Here is a 23,944-nt window from a genome sequence, read left to right on the forward strand (position 1 = left end):
GATGTCACTAATCCAATGACCGATGAGGAGTGACTATTTGTCCTGGAGGGGTGGGAAAATGAATAACAAGACACAAATTCCTGAATATGACCTTCACCCGGCTCTCCAGAACCACCATGCCCCTGTTCTTGTCCACTGAGCCTCATGCCCATAAAATATTTAAGTAAGAAGGCAAAAGAGACTACAAAAGCAGCATGAGACTTCCAATTAGTTGCAATGTTTCAAAGTAGAGGAGCAAGCAAAGATCCAAGGAAATCTCAGAGATTACTTTCATGACGTCCAGCTTCCACTTACTCGTAGGTTTTCCACAGCTAATCAAAGAGCCTTCTATTAAATTCCAATTCTAATCCATATGGGAGTAGCTCTGTGTTGAAATTTGGGATGCAAATACTAGCTAGATATAAGTTTGTGGGTATGTGTATGTGGGGGGGGAAGAGCAAGCAAGAGAGTGAGAGCGAGAGAGCGAGAGAGAGAGAGAGAGAGCAAGAGAGCGAGAGAGAGAGAGAGAGAGAGAGAGAGAGAGAGAGAGAGAGAGAGAGAGAGAGAGAGAGAGACAGAGACAGAGACAGAGACAGAGACTATCCATGAAAAAGTTGAGGAGGGTTTTCATTTCCTACTGGAAGAGTCATCATGACCTGATGGAAAGAGCATTAGACAGAGACTCAAGAGACCTGGATCACAGCTTAAAATCTGCCACTAGCGGTGCAGTGTGTGTGTGACCTTGGAAAAGCCATAGGGTCTATGACCCAGGGAGTCATAGAATCACAGAATTTAGAGCCATAAGGGACATTTGAAATCCTCCTGTCCTACCACCTCTCCCCCCCACTTTTACAAATAAGGTAACTGATGCTGAGGGATATTAACTGACTTGCCCAGGGCCAAGTTGTTTAAGCTTTCTTGGTCTACATTTCTCCATCTGTAAAATGAGAAGTTGAATTGACTAATCTCTAAAATCGCATCCAATTAGATGATTGTGTGTACTCATTTATCCAATTAAGAACACAGAATAAGTGATTACAACATCACAAAAAGTCCTATACTTTGCATAAGACGTCTGGAGTTCAAGGAAGAAAGGAAACAAACATTTGTTAAGAATAGGTTCTATGTGCCAGGCACTATGCTTTAGCGCTTTAGAATTATTATTTCATTTGATCCTCACAGCAACCCCTGGGATGTTATTCCTGTTTTGTAACTGAGGAAACTGAGGAAGGAACTTGCTCGGGGTCACATAGCTAGTAAGTGTCTGAAGCCAAATTTGAACTTGGGTCTTCCTGACTGCAGATCCAGTGATTCACACACTATACCCCTCCACCCCATCTGCCTGTGGCTCAAGTTCCAAGCCTGCTCTTATCTGTGAGACTTTGGGCAAATCAGCTAACTTCTCCAAGCCTCTGTTTCTTCATCTGTAAAATGATGGTGTTAAACTAGACCATATGTAAATTCCCTTCAATCTATGGATTATGGACAGATCTTTGGTGATCTTTAATGGTCACCCCAACTTCAAGTATTTGTTTTCCCTTCTGTTCAGAGAAGGACAAAGCCTACTCTGTGAAACTGTGACATTTTGAGAAACGTCCTGATACATCTCGTGGCCAAGAACATCAATGACCAGACACTTTTCAGTGGGCAGTGATAAAGAGTTTTGTGGTCCTGGCATGACTGTCCACATATCAAAGGCTAGTTGGGTCACAGATAGAAGCTGAAGATGATTTCAGAGTCATAAACAGTAGAACCCTTCCAGACAGTTCTCATAAACAAAGGGTTTTGACTCCTCAAACTATATTTTTGGATTCTTACTCTTCTCTCTCAAAAAATCTGGAAAGGTGCATTGTGACATGGCATAAAAGCAGAAAACAGCAGCAATGCAATGTAGCAAATGATTTCAATATGCAAAGATATGTAATTTAAACATATTGGAGAACCACTATAGGATCACAAACTATGACTTAAAAATACTTCAGAAGAGATGTTGGAGCCATTTAGAGGTGAAATAATTTGAGCAGGGTCACACAGGCAATACCCGAAGTGAGACCTGAACCCAGGTGACTTCCTGACTTCAAGCTCAGCACATTATCCTGGCTGCCTCCACTACAGTTGTCAACTCAATTCAATTCAATAAGCATTTAATAAGTGCTTACCATGTATGTACCAGGCATCGGGGTTACAAAGGGAAAAAAAACCTGAAACAAAACAGTCCCTGCTCCCTTCAAAGAGCTTATTGGAAAGCAGTGGTGGTGGTGAGAGACACATACAGATATAAATACAGTTTTAAAAGCCTCTCTCATAGACACTTTGAATATTGTTACTGTGTCTTCAGGAGAGAAGGAATGCGATGTTAGTGGCTAACAAAATGCCACAGCAGAGGAAGTCTGTGAGAGACTGAGGAAGTTAACTGTCATGGCTGAGGAGTCAATATGGGGACCAAGAGAAAGCTAAAGGAGTTTCTTTCCTGATGAGACTTGGAGATAATACAATTAACTGGTATCATTGAGAGAGTTTGTAGAGACGATTTGAGGTAACTGAGTTTGACTGTCAGTGGAAAAGACATCCTGTGCTTCAGACATCTTGAGAATTGCTAAGATACTTTGCCTGACATCCTGAGAAAGCTGAAGGGTTGGATTATGGTTTCAGTATCTGCAGAGGAGTCAGCTAATGGTTAGAGGTGAGTAGCTGTGGCTTTCCTCATCTCTGAAACAGTCCATATATCATTGTGTGTGTGTGTGTGTGTGTGTGTATGTGTATACATATCTATGTGTGTATGTGTATGTAAGTGTATGCATGTATGTATATATACAAATAGGCTTAAACATACCATGTAGTTAAAATATCCCATGTATATAATATATAAATGTATATACGGTGTATAATATATATGCCACATATTTATATGTGAAACTAGACCAATGAAAATATAAAAATATAACTATTTTTTTATACTTTGTTTTTGTTAATAATCACACAGTTAGCAAGACTGATGTTTATTCAAGTCAATAATATCAGAGTTTGCTACCCAAAGACAGTGTATGGAGAAATAGGTTTATCCCAGGGTAGAGTCTTGGAGCTAATTAATTAATGAGATTTCGCATTGTTATTCATTTACAGGGAAACATCAGAAAATATCTCTTTACTGACTTTGAACCCAATACGTGAGACTAAAGTAATGGAGCAAGTAACAGGTGAAGAGTTAGGAGGCTTGCTCTACTAGCTTCTAAGAGCACAGAGAGATGCATGCTCATACATGCACAAGAATTTCTGAAGATGGGTTAACAAAAGCCCTACTACACAAGGGAGGAAAGGTAAGGAGGCATCTCATCCTTGTTAAACTCATGCTATGACATGATCAGTAAACTAAAAATACATACACAACTTAAATATAAAGGAATTTCAGAGAAGGGAGGCAATCAGAAAAGGCGCTGGTGCTGACCTTGAAGGAAGCCACTAATTCTAAGAGGCAGGAGTGAGGGAGCACATTCCAAGCACAGGGTTCATGGAGAACCATATGTAAGGAACATCAAGGAGACCAAATGACAGGCAGTGCTCCTTATGTTCATATGATACTTTAAGCTAAAAGAGAAAAAATGTAGGAAAACTAGGAACAACTTCACTTGATCATAGCACATTCAAAGAACTTGCCAATAAGAAAAGAAATCCCCAAAATAATGTAGCTAGACAGGTTTATTTAGTCATTTTAAAGTATGTTAAGGGACAGCTAAGTGGTGCAGCGGACAGAGCGCTGGGCTTGGAATCAGGAAGAATTTATGAGTTCAAATACAGCTTCAGACACTTACTAGGTGTGTAACTCTGTGTGAGTCACAGCTTCCTCATCTGGAAAATAAGCTGGAGAAAGAAATGGCAAACCACTCCAGTATCTTTGCCAAAAACCAAAAACAACCAAATGATGTCACTAAGAGACAGACATGACTAAAACAACTTAACAACAACAACAACAACAAACAATAGGACAAGGAGCACGTTATAGTGTCGAAAAGCTGTCCTAAGGAAGCCACCTGAGCAGCACAAAGCTCGGTGGACAGTGGTCCACACTGGCCTTCCAGAAGCTTACAGGACAGGTAGAGGAGGGGGATGAGAAGGATAGAAAAAAGATGGGAAATTTCAATTTATGCACTAATTGCATGATGTTAAGGACACAGCTATCTTTTAGCTTCCAATTAATAAAGCTAGTGTTCCTAAACTTGAGTGTTTTGTACATCTTCCTAGACCCCTGTGGGTCTATTTAATAACTAGTTCTCAATGAATACAGAAATTATTAATTTTTCTGTCTGAGAACTGGCCCATTTAAATATGACTTTTCAATCTGAGTCTTAGCAACGCTACTTCCACTTCCCAGTACATTGCTTCAGGCCCACGACAGGACTGGGCCTTTTAATTACCTCGTTCAACTATGATTACCAGCCAGCCAGTGATCATTACATCTGCCTCTCTGCATAAGCAGTACCTTGTAAGAATCCATCTGTTGAGTCCAGCATGAATGAGGAAACTGAATGATCATTTGAACCATGCCACACCCATTCCAGCCAAGCCTGGCTTCCTAATTACATTTCTGATTACATTTCTGCTTCTCTGCCTACTGGATCACTGGCAATAGTCAAAGGGAAATGCATGAAGCAATCTATAGACAGTACTAGGTCATTCATACATTCATTAACATCAAACCCAATATAGATATATAAGTCACAGAACAGTCCCCAAGGCCAAGAGCCAGCCAGGGCATACACGTGAAGAGGATGTACAACAAGAGCAATAGTTTAGACAATGTCTGACTGAACTTCTCTGGCACACACATGAGGGGAAGCAAGCGGACATGGACCAAGGTCCCGCCTTGGTGTCAGGAAGACCTGAGTTGAAGCCCTACCTTTGACACACACAAGCTGTGTGATCCTGGCAAGTTATATCATACCTCTCAGTCCCACTCCCATACCCCAAGACAATTATATCTAAGGTAGGCAGGCAGGAAACAGGCAACAAGCATTTATTAAACACCTACAACATGCAGGTACCACGCTAAGTGCTGGGCATACAAATACAAGTAAACTTCAAGAAAAGACAGTCCTTGCCCTCAAAAAGATGTAAATCACAGATGAATTGCACATCTGGAACAACAGATGCTGTTTCCACACTGGGAGTTTCCTATACCATTGGTGTTTTATTTAAATAAAAATGGGAACTATATATAAGGAACCCTGCTGACTGCATATTGACCTAGAAAAACCACATGTTAACATTATCTGTGTTCTACCGTATTTTTATTAATTTTGTTAAATATTTCACAATTACATCTTAATCTGAGTCTGAATTCCTTCCATGTTTGAAATCACAAGAAAAAAAATGCATGTAACTTTGAGCAACTACAGGGCCAACCAGGCAGGGGCATAAACGTTCCCGGTCAGCAGAATGAAAGGAAGACTAGAAATTCAAAGTGTCCTTGGGTCTGCTGCAGAAGTAGACAGAAATAAGCCAGGCAACATCTCACAAGGACAATATTGCTCAAGAAGGAATAACAGAGCACAAAGACAAGGTAAGGAATGAGTAGCAACAGGCAGGCTAGTGTGAATGAAAGAACATTGAATTTGGTGCCAGAGAACGCAACAATGGCCAAGCCGGGAGGGATAACTGACCCCTAGGATGATGGTCAGGACATACTCAGCTGTGAAAGTGACCTTCCTAAAGTCAATATCTGACCATGTCACCCTCCTACCCAATAAACTCCAGTGGTTCCCTATTACCTCCAGAATCAAATACAAAATCCTCTACTTGGCATTTAAAGTGCTTCATCACCTACCACCCCTACTTTTCCCAGCTTCTTAGAGGTTACACCCCTATCTATCCAGTGACATTTGTTTTCCCTTCTGTTCCTTGAACAAGATACACAATCACCAAACACCATGCATTTTTACTGGCTATTCCAATTGCCTGGAGTACCTCTGCCTCTTGGCTTCCTTCAACTCCCCGATAAAATCTCACCTTCTACAGGAAGCTTCTCCTGATACCCCTTAATTCTAATGCATTCCCTATGTTGATTAATTCCAATTAATCTTGTATATAGTTTGTACAGTTATTTGCCATGTCGACTATAAGCTCTTTGAGAGCTGAAACTGTCTTTTGCCTTTCATCATATCCCCAACACTTAGCACATAGTAGATACTTAATAAATATTTATTGACTGACTGATTCAAAAGACTTTTGACAAAACAGAATGGCCAAATCTAATAAGATGAAATTAAGAGAGATAAATGTAAAGTGTTACACTTAAGTTCAAAAAATCAACATCACTAATACAAGATGGTAAAAGTGTGGACAGAGAGTAGTTTGTTTGGAAAAAAAGAACTGGGAGATTTTGGCAAACTGAAGTTTTAATCTATCTCAATAACACAAAATAGCAGGTAACAAAACTAATGTGATATCTTCACGTGTATAATGATATATTGCTTGCCTTCTCAAGGGGTGGGGGAGGAGTGAGAGAGAAGAAGAGAATTTGGAACCCAAATATTTTTAAATGCATGTTAAAGGCCTAATATGGAAATGAATTTTTGCATGACTGAACATGAATATCTATATCTAATTGCTTGTCATCTCAGGAAGGGGAAAGGGGAGAAAAGAACAGAATTTGGAACTCAAAATTTTAAAAAAACAAAAGTTAAAAATTGTTTTTACATGTAATTTGAAAAAAATGAACATTAAAAATTTTAATGTAATTGGGAAATATTTAATAGACAAATAAAAATTTATCAAAGAATGGGGGGGGGAAGCTGAGTTAAAAGGGGCATACTGTCCAGGAATAAGGAAGGAATAGTCTCCTTGTGCCCTCCCATGGTCAGACCACATCTCAAATATTATATTCAGTTCTGGGTTGGAAATTGTCCTAAAGTTGGAGAAGTCAGAGAATACCCTAAAGAGGGGAACCAGGAAGGTCAAAGGCCTTGATATCATAGCAAAAGAGGAGTAGTTTGAGGAAACAATGCTACTAATTAAGGCCCCTCTCAGTGCCAAGACCTATGATCCTATGAAAGGCTTTGTAAAAGCATTAACAGGGGACAATCCAAGAGACTCAGGGAATACCGCTGACCACGATAATTACATAGATTAACAATTAAATACATTTTTTTTAAATCCATGTGCAACACTGATATTCATAAATAGGACTATAGAATACAGGGATGTGAAATAAGCCTGTCATTACACTCAGAGTGGATCCCACCCAACTAAAGTCTGGTGTAGTTTTATACAAAACAGAATCTCAGGAGAGAAACTACCAAGATGATGAAAGGTGTGACAACAAAGACTAAATGAAAGAAGTGGAGATTAATCGGCCTCCAAATATCAAGACTGAAGAGGGACTTCCTGCCAGTCTTCACAGGGTTGTTTAGAGGAAAGGGCTTCATAAGTCTAAATAAATGGGAGCTCTCGCTACTGCTGTTAAGTAGATGGAAGGGCTTTTACCAAAAGGCTGACAACCAGATGGTCTCTCTCCTCTGAGGATGCAACAGTCACAAATGTTCTTAAACTGCAGAAATGAGGAGGTCAGGCAAAATTTATCAAAGAACTTTTAAAAATTCCTGCCAGTGAAGACTGTTCCCTCTGGGACTGAGATAATAAAGAAGTTTGTGGGATCACTTAAGATTTCTTAAAGATGAGATGATTCATTTTATAGGCAAGTAGGAGACATAAGGGGTAGAATAAGGAACTCAGAATCACGAGGTCCAGAGTTTAAATTCTGCCTCAGACACTTACTAGCTGTGTGACCCCTAGCCAAGTTGATTAACCTCTTCCAGACTCAGTTTCCTCAGCTGTAAAATAGAAATAATAACCCCACCTATCTCACAAGGTTGTTGTGAGGATCTAACAAGATAATATATACATATATATATATATATATATATACATATATATAGCATTCTACAAACCTTAAGGCACTATATAATTGATAACTATTAGTTACCTTATGAAGATTGTTCATAGGATTGTAGATTAGAGTCTCTTTAATGGATTCATTTAGCAGAGGAAGAAACTGGGGCATTTTTGTTGTTTTTGAGTCATTTCAGTCATTTCTGACTCTTTGTGACCCCACTTGGGGTTTTCTTGGCAAAATACTGGAGTTGTTAGCCATTTCCTTCTCCAGCTCATTTTACAGATGAGGAAACTGAGGCAAATTGGGTTAACTTGCTCAGGATCACACAACTACTAAATGTCTGATGCTGGATTTGAACTCATGAAGATGAGTCTTTCTGATCCTATCCACTGTGCCATCTAGTTGCAAACTGAATTGTAGACAGGTGAAAGGTACTAGGGGAAAAATGGGGATTCAGACTCAGGTTGTATATCTCCAAACCCAGCATTCTTTCCTGCCTGAAAGTGAAAATAAAGTACTCTACAAATGAATTGAATTCAACAATCATATCTGAAGCACCTAGTATATGGCAGACACTCTGATAGGTGCTTGGAATAGAAAGACAAAAATGAAACACAGCCAGGTCCCAATTGGGGAGAATAATGAATCCCATCAGGTGGTTGCATGTTTTCAAATTCATGCTACTCAAAATTATAATTATATAAAATATGGTCACTGGTTCCAGACCAACGGAAATATGTGGTACAAATTCAAACAATGTATCTACTTTATAGGATTCATTATAACCACTAAATGGGGAACTGGCTATAGTATCTGACTTCAAGGAGCTTCCATCTTATTAGGAATATACAACTTGGATGTAAATGAATAAATACAAGATAATTTCAGAAGGGAAAGAGAACTAATTCCTAGAAGAATTAGTAAAGGCTTTCTGTAAAAGCTTAGCTTTAAAGTAAGCTAACGTTTCAAAAAATCAGAGATAAGGATGGAACGAGTACCTTTCAGACACGTCCAAAGACAAAGAGGGAAAATGATCTTTCTAGAATGCATCTTGCCTTGTTCTTCGCTTCTTCAATCATATCCAGCTCCGTGTGATTCCAAGGACCACATTATACCAGGACCTTCTATCCTCCACTATCTCTCAAAGTCTGTCCAAGTTCATGTTTATTGTTTCCATGACACCATCTATCCATCTCATCCTCTGCCATTTCCTTTTCTGTTTGCCTTCAATCTTTCCCAATATCAGGGTCTTTTCCAATGAGACCTGTCTTCTCATTATGTGGCTAAAGGCATCTAGCCTTACTGGTCTCTAAAATTTAAGTTTAGGACATGTGTAACAAGACTTCCTTACTTACTCATGTGTCTGTATACAGAATATGAACATCTGTCTTATGTTCCTACATGCATTCAAACCTTCTTGATGTAAGAGATTCTGTCATAATCCCACTGCAACTAAATAAGTAGCTACACACACTTGAAGCAAGTCACTTATATTTTTTCCAAAAATCAGTTTCCTCATCTGTCAAATGAGGGGATTGGACTAGGCCACCATTGAGGTTTGTCTTAGCTCTAAAGAGTTATGCTCCAATCGTACAGCATGTGTTTACTAATTATAATGATGATAACAATCATTGCAACAGTGAATGCCCTATCTCCAAATCCTCAGGCCCTGGTTGCACAGACCATAGAACTCTAATAAGTCTATAGTTGCCAAACTGCCACAGTTGGGGCAGATTCTGGAAAGTCGCCATGTAGCTGGGCTTCCAGTTATCTCACAGAGGTCACTGTGAAAAAACAGGCTGTGACGTGTTGCTGGGGAAAGTAGGACAAAACTCCAAAGCCTTTCAGAATTCTCCAGCTAGCTAAGCCATTACCGTGTGCATTGAACAGAGGGGTTGCTGGGATGAGGTCAAGAAAGCTCCTTTAACACAGTGTTTCTCATTCCCTTTTCTGTTTAAGGAAGTAGAGTCCTGTGGAGCCTCAGACAGGCCAGTATGTAACCAAAGAACTAAAATGAGTTTGTGACCATGAGTTGTGTTCCATTTGAACTGAGAAACCATGGATTACAGCTGAGGCACAGAAGGTAGCTGAAAAACCAGGCTGATAGGACCAACTCAAAGACCTATAGTCTCTCTTCTGTAGGGGAAAGGCCTATTAACCACAGCACCTCCAGTGGTCTCTAGAGCTGGTGAAAGAGCTACAACCACTAGCATCCATAAGGGATTAGGTGATCCCGAAAAATGGCTAAACTTGATAACCAAATGGTACAGAGAATAGCATCTGGTGAAAAGCATGAAAGAAGTACGTTCAGGGAGCAGGTCTAGAAGATGGCAGACGTTAACAGAAGACACTGTCAATCTTGCAGCGCCAACAGCATAGCTTGTCCCTTCTTGTACATATCCTGGCCATACATGCTTCCTACATGGGGATATCCCACACGTAACTGTCATAAAGTCTACTCTTCCCATTGAGTGTATGTGTTTTCATGGGCAATGAACTCATGCTTTATGGAAGGAATATTATGTAATTATTTGATAAATATTTCTATTTAAATAAAATGCCTTCATTAAGAATGGCATATTATACTAATGGAAATGGTAGAGTTGTGAACTGATCCAATCATTCTGGAAAGCAATTTGAAACTATTCCAAAAAGGCTATCAAACTGTGCATACCCTTGGATCCAGCAATACCACTACTACGGATGTATCCCAAAAAGATCATTAAACAGGGAAAAGGACCCACACATACAAAAATATTTATAGCAGCTCTTTCTGTGGTGGCAAAGAATTTGAAATTGAGGGGATACTTATCACTTGCGGAATGGCTGAACAAGTTGTGGTATATGAATGTAATGGAATACTATTGTTTCATAAGAAATGATGAGCAGGCAGATTTCAGAAAAACCTTGTATAAACTTGTATGAACTGATGCTGAGTGAAGTGAGCGGAACCAGAACATTGTACACAGTAACACCAACATTGTGTGATGACCAACTCTGTTAGAATTAGCTCTTCTCAGCAATGCAGTGATCTAAAACAATTCCAAAAGACTCATGATGGAAAGAACTATGGAGTCTGAAAGCAGATCAAAGCATACTACTTTCTCTCTCTCTCTTTTTTCTTTCTCATGGTTTTCCCCTTTTGTTCTGACTCTTCTTTCACAGCATGGCTAATATAGAAATACGTTTAATATGACTGTACAGATATAGTCTATACCAAATTGCATGCTATCTTGGGGGAGGAGAAGAGGGAGGGGGGAAAACTTAGAACTCAAAATCTTATAAAAGTGAATATTGAAAACTAAAAATAAATCAATTAATTTTAAAAAAAAGAATGGCACGTTATTTAGCTTACTGGTAAAGGTAAAGGACATTGGTGAGGGTTCATGAGCTTTGGTTTGAAAGGATTCTGAGCCACAAAGTACCAGAACATAAGCTATCTAAAAAAGGGGCACAGAGTAGGGGGAAGGGCAGGTTACATCTCCATATCAGGTGACTGCCACAGAGCAAACATGTTGTTCCCAGGAGCAATTCTGGCTCTTAATTTCCCAAAACGTTCTCCTTTTCATTGCTCACAAAAATAAACAAATAAACAAAATGTCTACCCATCTCCCAAAATCAATAAGCCAAGAATTGCTGTGCTTGCATTGAAGCAGATCATAAATATGTATGTGCCTGTTTGGAAGACAAAACATTAAAACAAGCAGCCCCACGATGGTTTAGGCCAGCCCAGATCACACATATTTAAAGAAATGGCCAAAATGATTTCAGTCACGTATCTGTTTCAAGCACAGCCTTAGCCCTAAGGAGATGGAAGAAATCAATTATTCTGGTGGATTTGGGGTGTTTCTCTCTGATATATTTATCTGAAATTATTTATTGAGTGAAACACAAACAAGTTCTCTTGGCAAAGCAACACAGAGGGTGGGGCAGACATGGGGGGCCCCACTTAAGGTCATGGCTATTACTGTCATGGATTGTGAAATGATTACAAAAGAAGGGAATGAATGATTGTTTTCCCATTTCTCTCCTATTTCATTACTCTTTGATTTCTCCTTTTCTATTATCTACTGGCGCCACTGTTGCTCTGTGTCATCCCCGTATAGATCCCCAAACAAAAAAGTAAAAACCATAAGAACATCTCAGTAGCAACCTTCTTTTTTTTTTTTAGAGATGTGACAATTCTACAATATTGGACCTGAAAGACATCTTGGAGATTATCTGGAATCCAACCCCTTCATATTAAAGATGAGGAAACTAAAATCAGTGGGGATAGGTGACCTGTCAAAGGTTACAAAGGTTACAAAGTTAGTGGCAAATTTGGGACCAAATTCTCACCTCTAGTACCAGTCCCCTCTGGCAAATCCTCAAAGCTAACGTTGTCTTTTCTGCTCATCACAATGACCAGACCACTACTTTCTTGTATAGGACATTGTAATAATTTTCCAAGACATGAAAAGTACAAGACCAGACAGAATGTTTACACTCTATTTCCAATCCTGCATCCAAAAGGCCCTTACCTATTTCAATGCTCTCTTCTCTTGCTCCCAGCTCCACCCAGCAAATTTACTCACTACCCTGTTCATCCTATCTCCTCACTCTACCTCTAAGACTTTTTAAACTATCAACAGACATTTACCAATCATCTTGAATTTTAGGGCAGTGGAAAGAGGGCAGAATTTGGAGTCATGGGATCTGAGTTTAATTCTGAACTTTCATTAAGCTTTTAAACTAACTTTCCACCTGCTTGACCTTGGGTAAGTCACCCTTACCTTACCATGCTTTCCTCATCTGTAAAAAAAGGGGGGATTTGGTTTATGTGGTATATGTTATCCCCCTTTAGAATGAAAATTCCCTGAAGGAAGGGACAGTTTCATTTTTTGCCTTTGCGTCTCCAGCATTTAGTCAGTCAAGAAATGTTTATTAAATGCTTACTATGTGCCAGGCACCATTCTAAGCATTGAGGATGAAAAGACAAACACAGTCCTTGCCCTCAAGGAGATCACAATCGAATAGGGGAAGATATCACATAAAAGAAGCTGAAAAGGCAAGGTATGGGACATGATGAAGTCCAGAGGAGTGCAGGAGACATAAAGAGATGATTCCCCTGGACACCTTCCTTAAACGGAGCATGTGAGAGGAGCTCTCCACACTGTACCAAGGGAGAGACCACAGGGGCAGGGGTTTCTGAGGAGATTTGAGTCTTAGAGTTGATGTGCTACTGCGAGATGATGAGATTGAGAGTCTACGGAAGTCCAGGAATCTGTCCCATCACCAGATGGGCAGCACAGCTCTGAGTACCTACTAGGTGCTTAATAAATGCTTATTCATTGATTACTTGATTGACTGAAACATCTAATGTGATCTTCCCAGTGATACAGATTTTGATGTGTTCTATGGCATAGGTCAAGGTCTAGTACCTGTAAAGATTTGTGTTGCATTTGAAACCAGTCAAATAAAATACAGAAATGGCAAAAGGAATTTAAAGCTATCACAAGGGCTTCCACCTTCCTTATAATAAATCAATTTTAATTTATAGCAATTACCAATCAGGTACAATTTGTACTAGTTACCAATCATTATTACAATTTATTACTAAATACCAATACGAAATAACTGACCTTGTGGAGAGCAGGCGCCAGCACTGGTACTAAGAACCCATTGTAAATGTAGTTGACAAGCTGGTTACGAATCAGGGGATGGGCAACCTAGGAAAGAAAGATCCTGTCACTAGAAAAGCATGATACAATTGTTAGCTTTGGGGTTTTGGTTTTGTCTTGTAAAGTCACATCTCCACACAGACTCTGAGCATGGGAAAGAAAGTCACTAAGAAAAACTGCTAGCTCTTGACAAAGAAAAACATTCAAGCCTTAACATTCTGCTCTCTGTTCAGCACTCACCATACTTTTCTTGCCCCAGCATTGTTTCTCGGCATTATATTAGCAAAAATTAGATTGCCACGCCAAAAAATCAGGATATTCTAAGGCTCTAGCAGAGGAAAAGGAACAGACTAGACAAGTAGGATGATGCTTATGCAAAACTTTAACTAGGGTGGGGCAATCAGAGCTTTGTCCCAGGGCAGCCAAATTCGGAGAATGTAAAATGTTAATACATGCGATTTTTTAGCACGATAGAAACTACTGCAGTGACTAATTTGTCTTAATTACTTTTTGTATTATTCTCACATCATAGAATGCAAGCTCTTTGAGACTCCAGATTGTTTCATTTTTTTTTTAATACTTATAACCTTAGCACTTAGCACCACACCTGAGTTAGAAAAGGTACTTCATAAATACTGCTGATGGACTGGTGGATCATGAATCTTAAAAACATTTGAGGGCATTTTCTGATGCTAGCTCCAGGACATTTTGCAATATGTTTCAGCAGCTTTATGTATCCATATATCCTCAAACTAAATCAATGAATCATTTGTTCCATTGCTTCCTCAGGGCTCCTCTAAGGTTAGCATCCCATAAAAACACTTCCTCATTTACATCACATTGGAAGGTTTACAAGGCATTTTTATCACAAGAACCTGGACCATTTATCAGTGTGATGGTGTTAAAGCTGGAGAACTCCTTGCATGTTAATTTGCTGCTTATCAGGATCATTACTCAGCTCTCCGGCTACCCAGAGCTCCTCAGCTACTTTTTTTTTTTTTACACCACATCAACAAGGTCTTTCAGCCTTCAATCTTTTTATCAGCTCTGTTCACCCATCTCTCATTTGTATCTGTTGGCTGTGCTGGCTGCTCATTTGTAGGGGACTCTCCCCCCCACCTCTCTTTTTTCCTTTCCACCCATCTAATTTTGTTTTCCTTCTCTTGTTCTGATTCATTTAGCTTCCCACCATGATTAAGCAAACCTCAGAGAATATTCCTCGGGTGAAGCTGCTCAGCTTCACTGGCTTTGATGATTGGGGGGGGGGGTTGTTCTACCAAGAAGACCCAAGAATTAAAAATAGATTCAATGCCTCACATTGGAGATCTTATCTTATCGTGAGGGGCCTGCCTGAGAAAATGTGGGAGGAAAAAAAAGAGCAGGATTCCATCAAGCAACATCAGACTTCAATCATTCATTGATTCAGATATTTACACAGATTCTTTGATGGCAACACTTTGTTACTAGGCACTGTGGAAGAATAGAATATGTTCCCTGACTTCAAGGAGCTCATCATCTTATCAAGTAGGAAAATAGATAGTAGGTAGGTAAGTAGATGGATGGATGGATGGATGGATGGATGGATGGATGGATGACAGAACATTTGTTAAGCATTTAGCCATGTTTGAGGCACTGTACTGAGCATTAAGATACAAATATAAGGGAAGGGAAATAGTCTCTACCCTCAAGGAGCTTTCATTTTAGTGGCAATACATAAAAGGGAGTGGAAAAATGAATGGTAGTGGGGAATGCGGAAGGTATCCAATAGTGACAAGATATAAAAATTCAGAGTCTAGAATGGAGTCAAGTTGGAAGTAAACATGGTGGCTTGGACACTTCTTCAAATGGAGGTTCTGGGGAAGAATTGAGCAGCTAGAGGATGGAGCTACAAGGATGAGGGCATCTCCAGCCTGAGAAAGCAGCTGGGAGGGGGCAGCTAGATGGTGCAGTGGATAGAGCACCAGCCCTGAAGTCAGGAAGACCTGAGTTGAAATCTGGCCTCAGACACTTACTAGCTGTGTGACCCTAAGCAAGTCATTTAACCCCAACTGCCAAAAAAAAAAAAAGAAAGAAAGAAAAAAAAGCAGCTGGGACAGAGGTAGAAACAGCTAGAGAATCAAGAGCAGAGTCAGGTTAGAAGTAGATAGGAAAGACAAGGCATGTTTACAACTAAAAAATAACTATAAGCTTGGTAAGTTATAACTAAGGTTACCTTCTGTTCACTCTGGATATATTTTGTATGTACCATTTATATATTTTCTCTACCACTAGAATGTGGGGTTGTTTTTGCCTTTCTTTGTATCCCTAGTGCTTAGCAGAGTGCCTAGAATCCAGTAAGCATTTAATAAATGTGTATGGACCAAATGACTAGTTTTAGCCTTTTGTTTCCTCATCTATAAAATAAGTGGATTGGCCTAGATGATACCTAAAAGTCTTTTCTAGCTCTAAATATTAAAATATTATGTTCCTGGTGGAATGTAAACTCCTTGAAGGTAGGAACTACTTCTTTCTTGTCTTTATATCTCCATCACCTAGCATAGTGCTTTGCATTAATAATATTTACTTAATAAATGTTTCTTGAACTGAAATTTGTACTATGGAAAGCAGGAGTCAACAATAGTACAAGTATTATATAACATTTCTGAGCCTCAATTCCATACCTGTTTTATGATTTTTACCCGGAGTCATGCAACTAGAGTCAGGGCCAGGACTCTCCTAAATCAGTCTGGCAATCTCTTGATTATGTATGTATGTATGTATATAAGAGTATAATGTCCAGGCATATGATTAAGCAATCTTATATTGCTAGGAGAAGGCATTAGTCTGGGACATAACAAAAAAAGGTATCCTGAAACTGCATTCTGGGACAGATATTTATCATGACGAGATGAGAGTGGCAGGAACAATTTATTTAGAAACATGGTTTTGCAGAGCAGGACACTACTCCTAAGCAGAGATCACTATCACTGATGCAAGAGAGTCTGCTTTATTCCTTTTAAAACATCTCTTGCATGCAAGAGCCCTGTGCTAACATCTTTTTTAAGTAATCTTTGCAGTATCATTAAAAGGACTAATATAAACTATATGATGTCAATTTTGAAACTTATTCCAAAACGTATGGTTCTTCTGTCTTTAATAAATCCCATTACGTGGCTTCTCTTTCTTTAAAAAATAAAATAAAATAAAAAGTGAAAACCAATTACCAGGGGATGGAGACTTGAGCTTTAAATTACCGACACTTTCTCAATCAGAGTGCAATTTGAGGAGAAAATAATAGTAGTTCCATCTTTTTATTTTTAAACCCTTCTGCAAGAAAATGCTGTGAGACTGCAAGATGAGAGAGAGAAATAATTTAAGATGTAATTCATTTATCTTATGTATAAATAAAGCTTCCCTCATTTGAGTAATAAAAATGAGATGGGAACGTATGTAATTTACCCACATTTTCTTCCAGAAGCTATTTCTTCATTTAGCAAATAAATAGATTATAGCCAACATTCATCAGCCCACAATCACCGTTAAAGTAAATGATTTCTGGAACAAATCAAAAACTCCAAAACAAAGGTGATATTCATGCAGTAAACCAATAAAACATTAGTGGGACCCATTTACTGCCAGAGAAATGTAAAATCTGATTTCTATCTGGAAATTGATGAAGAATAGCAACAAAAAAGCTGAGGGGGAAATCTAATCAAGAGGCCCGGTTTAGAAAGCTGTTTATTTTTTTTCAAGCAGACCAATTTTGAAGGAAATTTAATTTGGGTTGCTAAGAAGATACTTAACAACTTCTAAATTCAATTGGGATAATAACATTCTTTAGTCAGTATGCACCATTAAGCAAAATAAAGTGTTTTCCTTTGTTGACAACCATGAAGACCTTGAAGTAAAAATGGTATATTTTAAAAAACATGGACAGCTAAAAATATCCTTTAATGAGTCAGGAATCAAATTACTGTTGACAATACAATGGATAAACAAAACAGAATTAGCAATTTTTGGAAGGAGGATACAGAAAGACCCTGCCCCCCATTTTGCTTTTCCTTCAAACTTTCTGGGAGCCCATAAAATTATACTTTTATGTATTCAAAGGTATTACGCATAGTTTAAATAAGTCATGAATATTTATTAAGCATTTATTAAAATAAAATGCTGATGCATATCAATTCATCAGTAAATCGCTTGTCCTCTAGGTGAGAACTAAATGAGTTGTTCAAGGAGAAAGGAAGGATGCTAGGCTAAGGGTCTGATGCTATGCTCTAACCTTTCCTACCTACATGTCCTTGGGCAAGTCACTTTCTCATGAGTGAAAAAAGGGACACTCTTGTTCCTATCCCAAACATAGAAGCACATTTGTGGGAAGGCACTTGGGAACCCATAAAGCTCTAGATTAAGGTGACATTTCATTATGATTGTGGTTTTTCTCCAGTACCTGTATGACTGCATTGCAGAATTCCAGGGAATTCATGAACTGGACTAGAGAAGGCAGAAGTGACCAGTCATCCTTCAGAAGGCAGTGCCATTCATCACCCTTCTCCTCAAGTTTCGTAGGCAAAGATGAGTAGAGGCCACTTAATCCCGTTGCTAGCACCTGCATTCAGAAACAAGAGACACTGTGATTTTTTTTTTGCTCCTCCAATTCCCACTAGAATGTAAGCTCCTTGAGAGCAGTGGCCTTCTCTTATTCTTATTTCTTTTTCTTTGTTTGTTTAGTCTTTGTATCCTCAGCACTCACAATGGTACCTGGCATATAAGCTTAAAATATGCTTGGTGAATTAAAGTAGCATCATCATTTCCCCCCATAATTCTTCAAGGCTACCTCTTCCTTATGGACTTATGGATCACCCCAGCCAAAAGGAATCTCCCTCCAAAGTGGAAAAAGTGGAAAAGGACCCTGGCTCCAGTCAAAAGGTCTTTAGCTCTGCCCTCTGAAGCTTACTACAGGGATGACCATGGGCAATCATTTGACCTCCCTAGACCTCAGTTTCCTCATCTGTAAAAGGAGGAGGCTGGCTGGACTAGACAGCCTCTGGGACCCATTCCAGCTCTAACTCTTAGATCCCATGGGCATATACAGTGCCCAGCTGAGCATCTTACAACACATTAAGGGCTTGGTGAACACTGGCTAAATAAACAAACCCTCTCTCCTTGACAGCCTCTACTGTGATTTTTTTTAAAGACATTACCAGTTTCAGGTTGAGTTGCTAACCATAGCAAGACAAATACAGGACAGTGGATAAAATGCTAGACTTAAAGCCACAAGACACTTGGGTTTGTATCCTGCCTCAGACACATACAGGTTATGTGACCACAGTGGTTACTGTCCAGTCATTTTTTTTTCAGAATGAGGAAAGTTTTAATTCCATTATCTTTTTAAAAATTAATTTATTTTGAATTATCAACAATCACTTCCATAAGCTTTTGAGTTTAAAATTTTTCTCCCCTTCCCTCTCCAACTCCCTCCCCCAGATGGTGCAGGATCTCATATAGGCTCTACATATACATTCTTATTAAACATATTTTCACATTAGTCATGTTGTAAGTAAGAATTAGAACCAATAGGAGGGACCACAAGAAAGAGGAAACAAAACACAACAGAAGAAAAAAAACAGCAAATAGTATGCTTTGATCTGCATTCAAACTCTACAGTTCTTCTTTATGGATAGCATTATCCATCACAGCCTTTGGAGATGTCCCAGATCCTCGTATTGCTGAGAAGGGTTAAGTCTATCAATATTAGTCAACATTAGTTGTTACTGTGCACAACATTCTCCTGGTTCTGCTCACTTCATTCAGCATCAGACCACACAAGTCTTTCCAGGTTTTTCTGATGTCTGCCTGCTCATCATTTCTTATAGCACAATAGTATTCCATTACATTCATATACCATAACTTATTCAGTCATTCCCCAATTAATGGGCATACCCTCAATTTCCAATTCTTTGCCACCACAAAAAGCTGCTATAAATATTTTTGTACATGTGGGTCCTTTTCCCATTTGTATGATCTCTCTGGGATATAGCCCTAGAAGTGCTATTGCTGGGTCAAAGGGTAAGCACACATTTTTATAGCCCTCTGGGCATAGTTCCAAATTGCTCTCCAAAATGTTTGGATCATTTCACAATTCCACCAACAATGCATTAATGTTCCAGTTTTCCCACATCTTCTCCAGCATTTATCATTTTCCTGTTTTGTCATGTTGGCCAATCTGATAAGTGTAATGTGGTACCTCAGAGTTGTTTTGATTTGCATTTCTCTAATCAATAATGATGGTTTTAATTTCTTCATCTGAGAACTGCCTGTTCATATCCTTTGACCATTTATCAATTGCGGAATGACTTGTATTCTTATAAATTTGACTTAATTCTCTATATATTTCAGAAATGAGGCCCTCATCAAAGACACTGTAAAAATTCTTTCTCAATTTTCTACTTTCCTTCTAATCTTGGTTGCCCTATGTGACCATAAGACAAGTCATTTAATCTTGAAAGGCCCCAGTTTCCCCAGTTGTAAAGTGGGAATAACTACTTATTTTGCCTTGCTCTCCCAGTCTGCTTATAATATCAGCCTTTATATCCAAATCTTTGTTCAGTCATTCTTCAGTCATGTCTGACTCTTCATGACCCCATTTGAGTCTTGGCAAAGATACTAGAAAGGTTTGCTATTTCCTTCTACAGTTCATTTTACAAATGAGGAAACTGAGGCAGTGACCTGCCCAGGGTCATACAGCTAGTAAGTATCTAAGGCCAGATTTGAGCTCAGATCTTCCAGATCCAGGTCTGCCCTATGTGATCACAAGACAAGTCATTTAATCCTGAAGGGCCCCAGTTTCCCCAGTTGTAAAGTGGGAAAAACTACTTATTTTTCCTGCCTCAAAGATTAGTCACAAGCAAAGGGCTTTACAGACCTAAAGGCACTCTAGAAGTATGAGCTATCTTTATTATTCTAAGACAAATGTCAAACCAAGTCGTATGTGAACAAATTCACACAGGAAGACCAAGATATATGTTAGGACTAATGAATGAACACTTAATATCCAAAGCAGAGAAAAATACTTGGAAAATTCAAAATTACCCTCCACTTACACATCTAACAAGCTAATTGTTTGCTTCACTAATATATTGTGCCCTAATTATAGAACATTAATGGCCATTAATAATGAAATTTTGTATGATGTTCACAAGTCTCTATTTCACCCCAGATAAGCCAGACTCATTTAAAAATTTTCTGTGTTAATGCATGATAGACATAAAACACGGTCTATATTAGCAATTAGCTTTAGGGATTAAAATATTAACAGAAAGACAGCTGGGAACATTAGCTAATTTGTGGACTAGAGTTCCAGAGATGGTCCATAGTTGACCTAAAAAACAGCACTTCATAATCTAAAAAAATGACACACATTCTCTTATTTCATCTTCACATCAACTCTTTGGTGTTAGTTATGGCCAAGGTGATCTCCATTTCACAGAGGAGGAAACCAAAGCCTAGAAAGCCATAAATTGTACAACATCCCACAATTTGCACGTAAAACAGCCAAGATACAAACCCAGGTCTTCCTAATTAAGTAGCCTCTGCACTATGCAACAGCTTTCCCTTATACTCAGAAACATATTCATTTAAAATGAACAGGGCTGAAGTCAAGTAATAATGAGTCCTCTTTCCTTTCTCTTCCTACTAGACTTCTCCAAGGTTGTGTGTCTCAAAACTCTTATCTCTAAAAGCACAGGATATTAGTACTGAAGGTACCTTGGAAAGGACATCTAGTCCAGTGACCTCAAATTCAAATAAAAATAGGTACCACTAATCCATACATTAGGATCCCTGTGGACAATATATTCACTGTTGTAAAATATATTAGGTAAGTTTTATATTATTTCCATTTATTTTTTAATTTAATATTTTATTTTTTCCCAGTTACATGTAAAAACAAATTTAACACTTTTTTCCCCAAAATTTTAAGTTCCAAATTCTCTCCTTTCCTCTGTCTTCCCTCCCACGTTGAGAAGGCAAGCTACTTGACAGATGTTATACATGTGTAGTCATGCAAAACACATTTCCATGTAAGTCATGCTATGAAAGAAAATGCAGACCAAAAGAAAACCCAAAAATAAAGAAAGTAAGGAAAAGTATCTTCAATCTGCCTTCAGGCTCCATCAATTCTTTCTCTGGAAATGGACAGCACCTTTCATCACAAGTCCTTTAGAACTGTCTTAGAACATTGTATTGCTGAGAATAGCTAAGTTATTCACAGTAGATCATCATACAATATTGCTGTTACTGTGTACAATGTTCTCCTGGTTCTGCTCATTTCAATTCACATCAGTTCATGTAAGTCTTTCCAGGTTTTTCTGAGACACTCTACTTGTCATATCATTTTTTTTTAATACTTGTCCTTTCTCACAGCACAATAGTACTCAATCACAATCATATACAACAACTTGTTCAGACATTCCCCAATTGATGGGCATCCCCTCAATTGTCAATTCTTTGCCACCAGTAAAAGAGCTCCTTAAATATTTTTGTAAGTATTTTTTTTTATCTCTTTGGGATACAGACCTAGTAGTGGTATTGCTGGGTCAAAGGGTATCCATGGTTTTATCATCCTTTTATTTCAATTTATTTTGTTAAACATTTCTCAATTATATTTTAATCTGGGTTTGGACAGCACTAGAGAATGTTGTGGGCCCCATGTAGACCTCAGGCTTTGTGTTGTACACCTCTGCTCCAGTCTAATCCCCTTATTTGTAGGGGAAATTAAACTGAAGCCCAAAGGAAGAAGAGGTTAGTAAGTGTCCAAAGTTGGATTTGAACTCATGAAGATGAGTCCTGCTGACTTTGGGGCTGGTGTTCTATCCACTACACCACCTAGCTGCCCATAATGTAATTAGAAGAGTGCTGATCTTAAATGATTTGGGTTTAAGTCTTGGCATTGACACTAGCTATGTGACTCTAGGCCACTTACTCAATTTCCTTGAGTTTCAATCTCCTATCTGTAAAATGGGAACAATAATTGCATTACCTAACTTACCAGATTGTGAGAAAAATGTTTCATAAATCTTAATATGCCATATGTTGGCTGCAAGCTATTCTATTCTGTTGCTGAAGTCAAAAACATCACTCACGGTCTACATCGCAATCAGCCAGTTAACAGACATTTGTGCATCTGCTACATTCAAAAGCACTGAATACATGGCATGTAGGGCAGCTAGGGAGCACAGCAGATAGAGCCAGAAATACCTGAGTTCAAATCCCACCTCAGACACTAGCTGTGTGACCCTGGGCAAGTCACTTAACTCTGTTTGCCTCAGTTTCCTCATCTGTAAAATGAGCTGGAGAAGGAAATGGCAAACCACTTCAGTATCTTTGCCAAGAAAACTCCAAAGAGTCAAGCACAGCTAAAACAACTGAACAACAGAAGGCATGAACCTTCAAGAAGCTTGACATCTAATAACAGAAATAAGTGAGTAAGAATAATAATAAGTCCTCACACAGATAGGCCTTTATACATAAGAGTTTATAGAATCACAGAATTGTCAAGTTCAGAGTGACTGCAGCAACCAGTTTGTCCAAACTGTCCCTGAAGAAGAATCCCCAATATAACATGGTGGTCATCCAGCCTTTGCCTAAAGTCTTCCATTGAGGAAAAACTCACAGCTCCTCAGGCAGCCAATTTCATTTCAAAATAGCCTTGTTAGGAGGGTTTTCTTCATATCAAGCATAAATTTGCCTCTTTGGAACTTCTACCCTTTTCTGCCTTCTGGGGTCAAGAAAAACAAGCCTAACCACTTCCAGGGCATAGTCCTTCAAATATTTACAGATGAGTTAATTTTGCTTATCACCTCCCAGACTGAACTTCTTAGTATCTATGTACCACAGTTGTGAGGATCAAGTGTGATAATAATTACAAAGCAAGTACAGTGCCTGGCACACAATAAGTGCGACATAAATGTGGTTGTTTAGTTGTTTCAGTTGTGTCTGACTCTCTGTGAGCCCATTTGGGGTTTTCTTGGCAGAGATACTGGAGTGGTTTGCCCATTTCCTTCTCCAGCTCATTTTACAGATGAGGAAACTGAGGCAGGCAGGATTAAGTGACTTGCCCAGGGTCACACAGCTAGTAAATGTCTGAGGCCACTTGAACTCTTTCTTCCTGACTCCAGGCTCAGAGTTAGCTATTATTACATGATGCGAACTCAAAGCCTTTTTTCCCTTTCAGTTGCTCACCTCTACATCTCACAAAACCCTTTATCCCATATCTAATGTCTTTTTTCAGTTCTTTTTCAGTGTCTAAAATGATGTTAAGCAAAACAACATTAGAAGGGGGAGTCAGTTCCACCGGATCAATATCATAAACAAGGGAGTAACTCCTGGGAGATGCCACCACTGGGATTCAAACCCTAACTCAGATAATCACTAACCA

At 38.8% G+C, this 23,944-nt stretch overlaps 1 protein-coding gene across 4 annotated transcripts in view; it reads right to left on the reverse strand.

Annotated features, from left to right (window-relative positions):
• Positions 1-23,944, reverse strand: part of FHIP1A (FHF complex subunit HOOK interacting protein 1A) — a 420,438-nt gene that overhangs the window by 141,535 nt on the left and 254,959 nt on the right. For all 4 annotated transcript variants that reach the window (XR_013483927.1, XM_020994122.2, XM_020994119.2 and 1 more), the window contains 2 exons: positions 17,957-18,115; positions 13,489-13,575 (listed from right to left, as the gene is read on the reverse strand). Coding sequence is in view for 3 of the 4 variants with exons in the window: in XM_020994122.2 (XP_020849781.1) it covers positions 13,489-13,575; positions 17,957-18,115 (246 nt within the window). In the remaining variant the exon portion in view is untranslated. The remainder of the gene's footprint in view (positions 1-13,488; positions 13,576-17,956; positions 18,116-23,944) is intronic.

The sequence above is a fragment of the Phascolarctos cinereus genome, unplaced genomic scaffold (genome assembly GCF_003287225.1).
Source record: "Phascolarctos cinereus isolate Bilbo 61053 unplaced genomic scaffold, phaCin_HiC Scaffold_9;HRSCAF=440, whole genome shotgun sequence".
NCBI lineage: Eukaryota > Metazoa > Chordata > Mammalia > Diprotodontia > Phascolarctidae > Phascolarctos > Phascolarctos cinereus.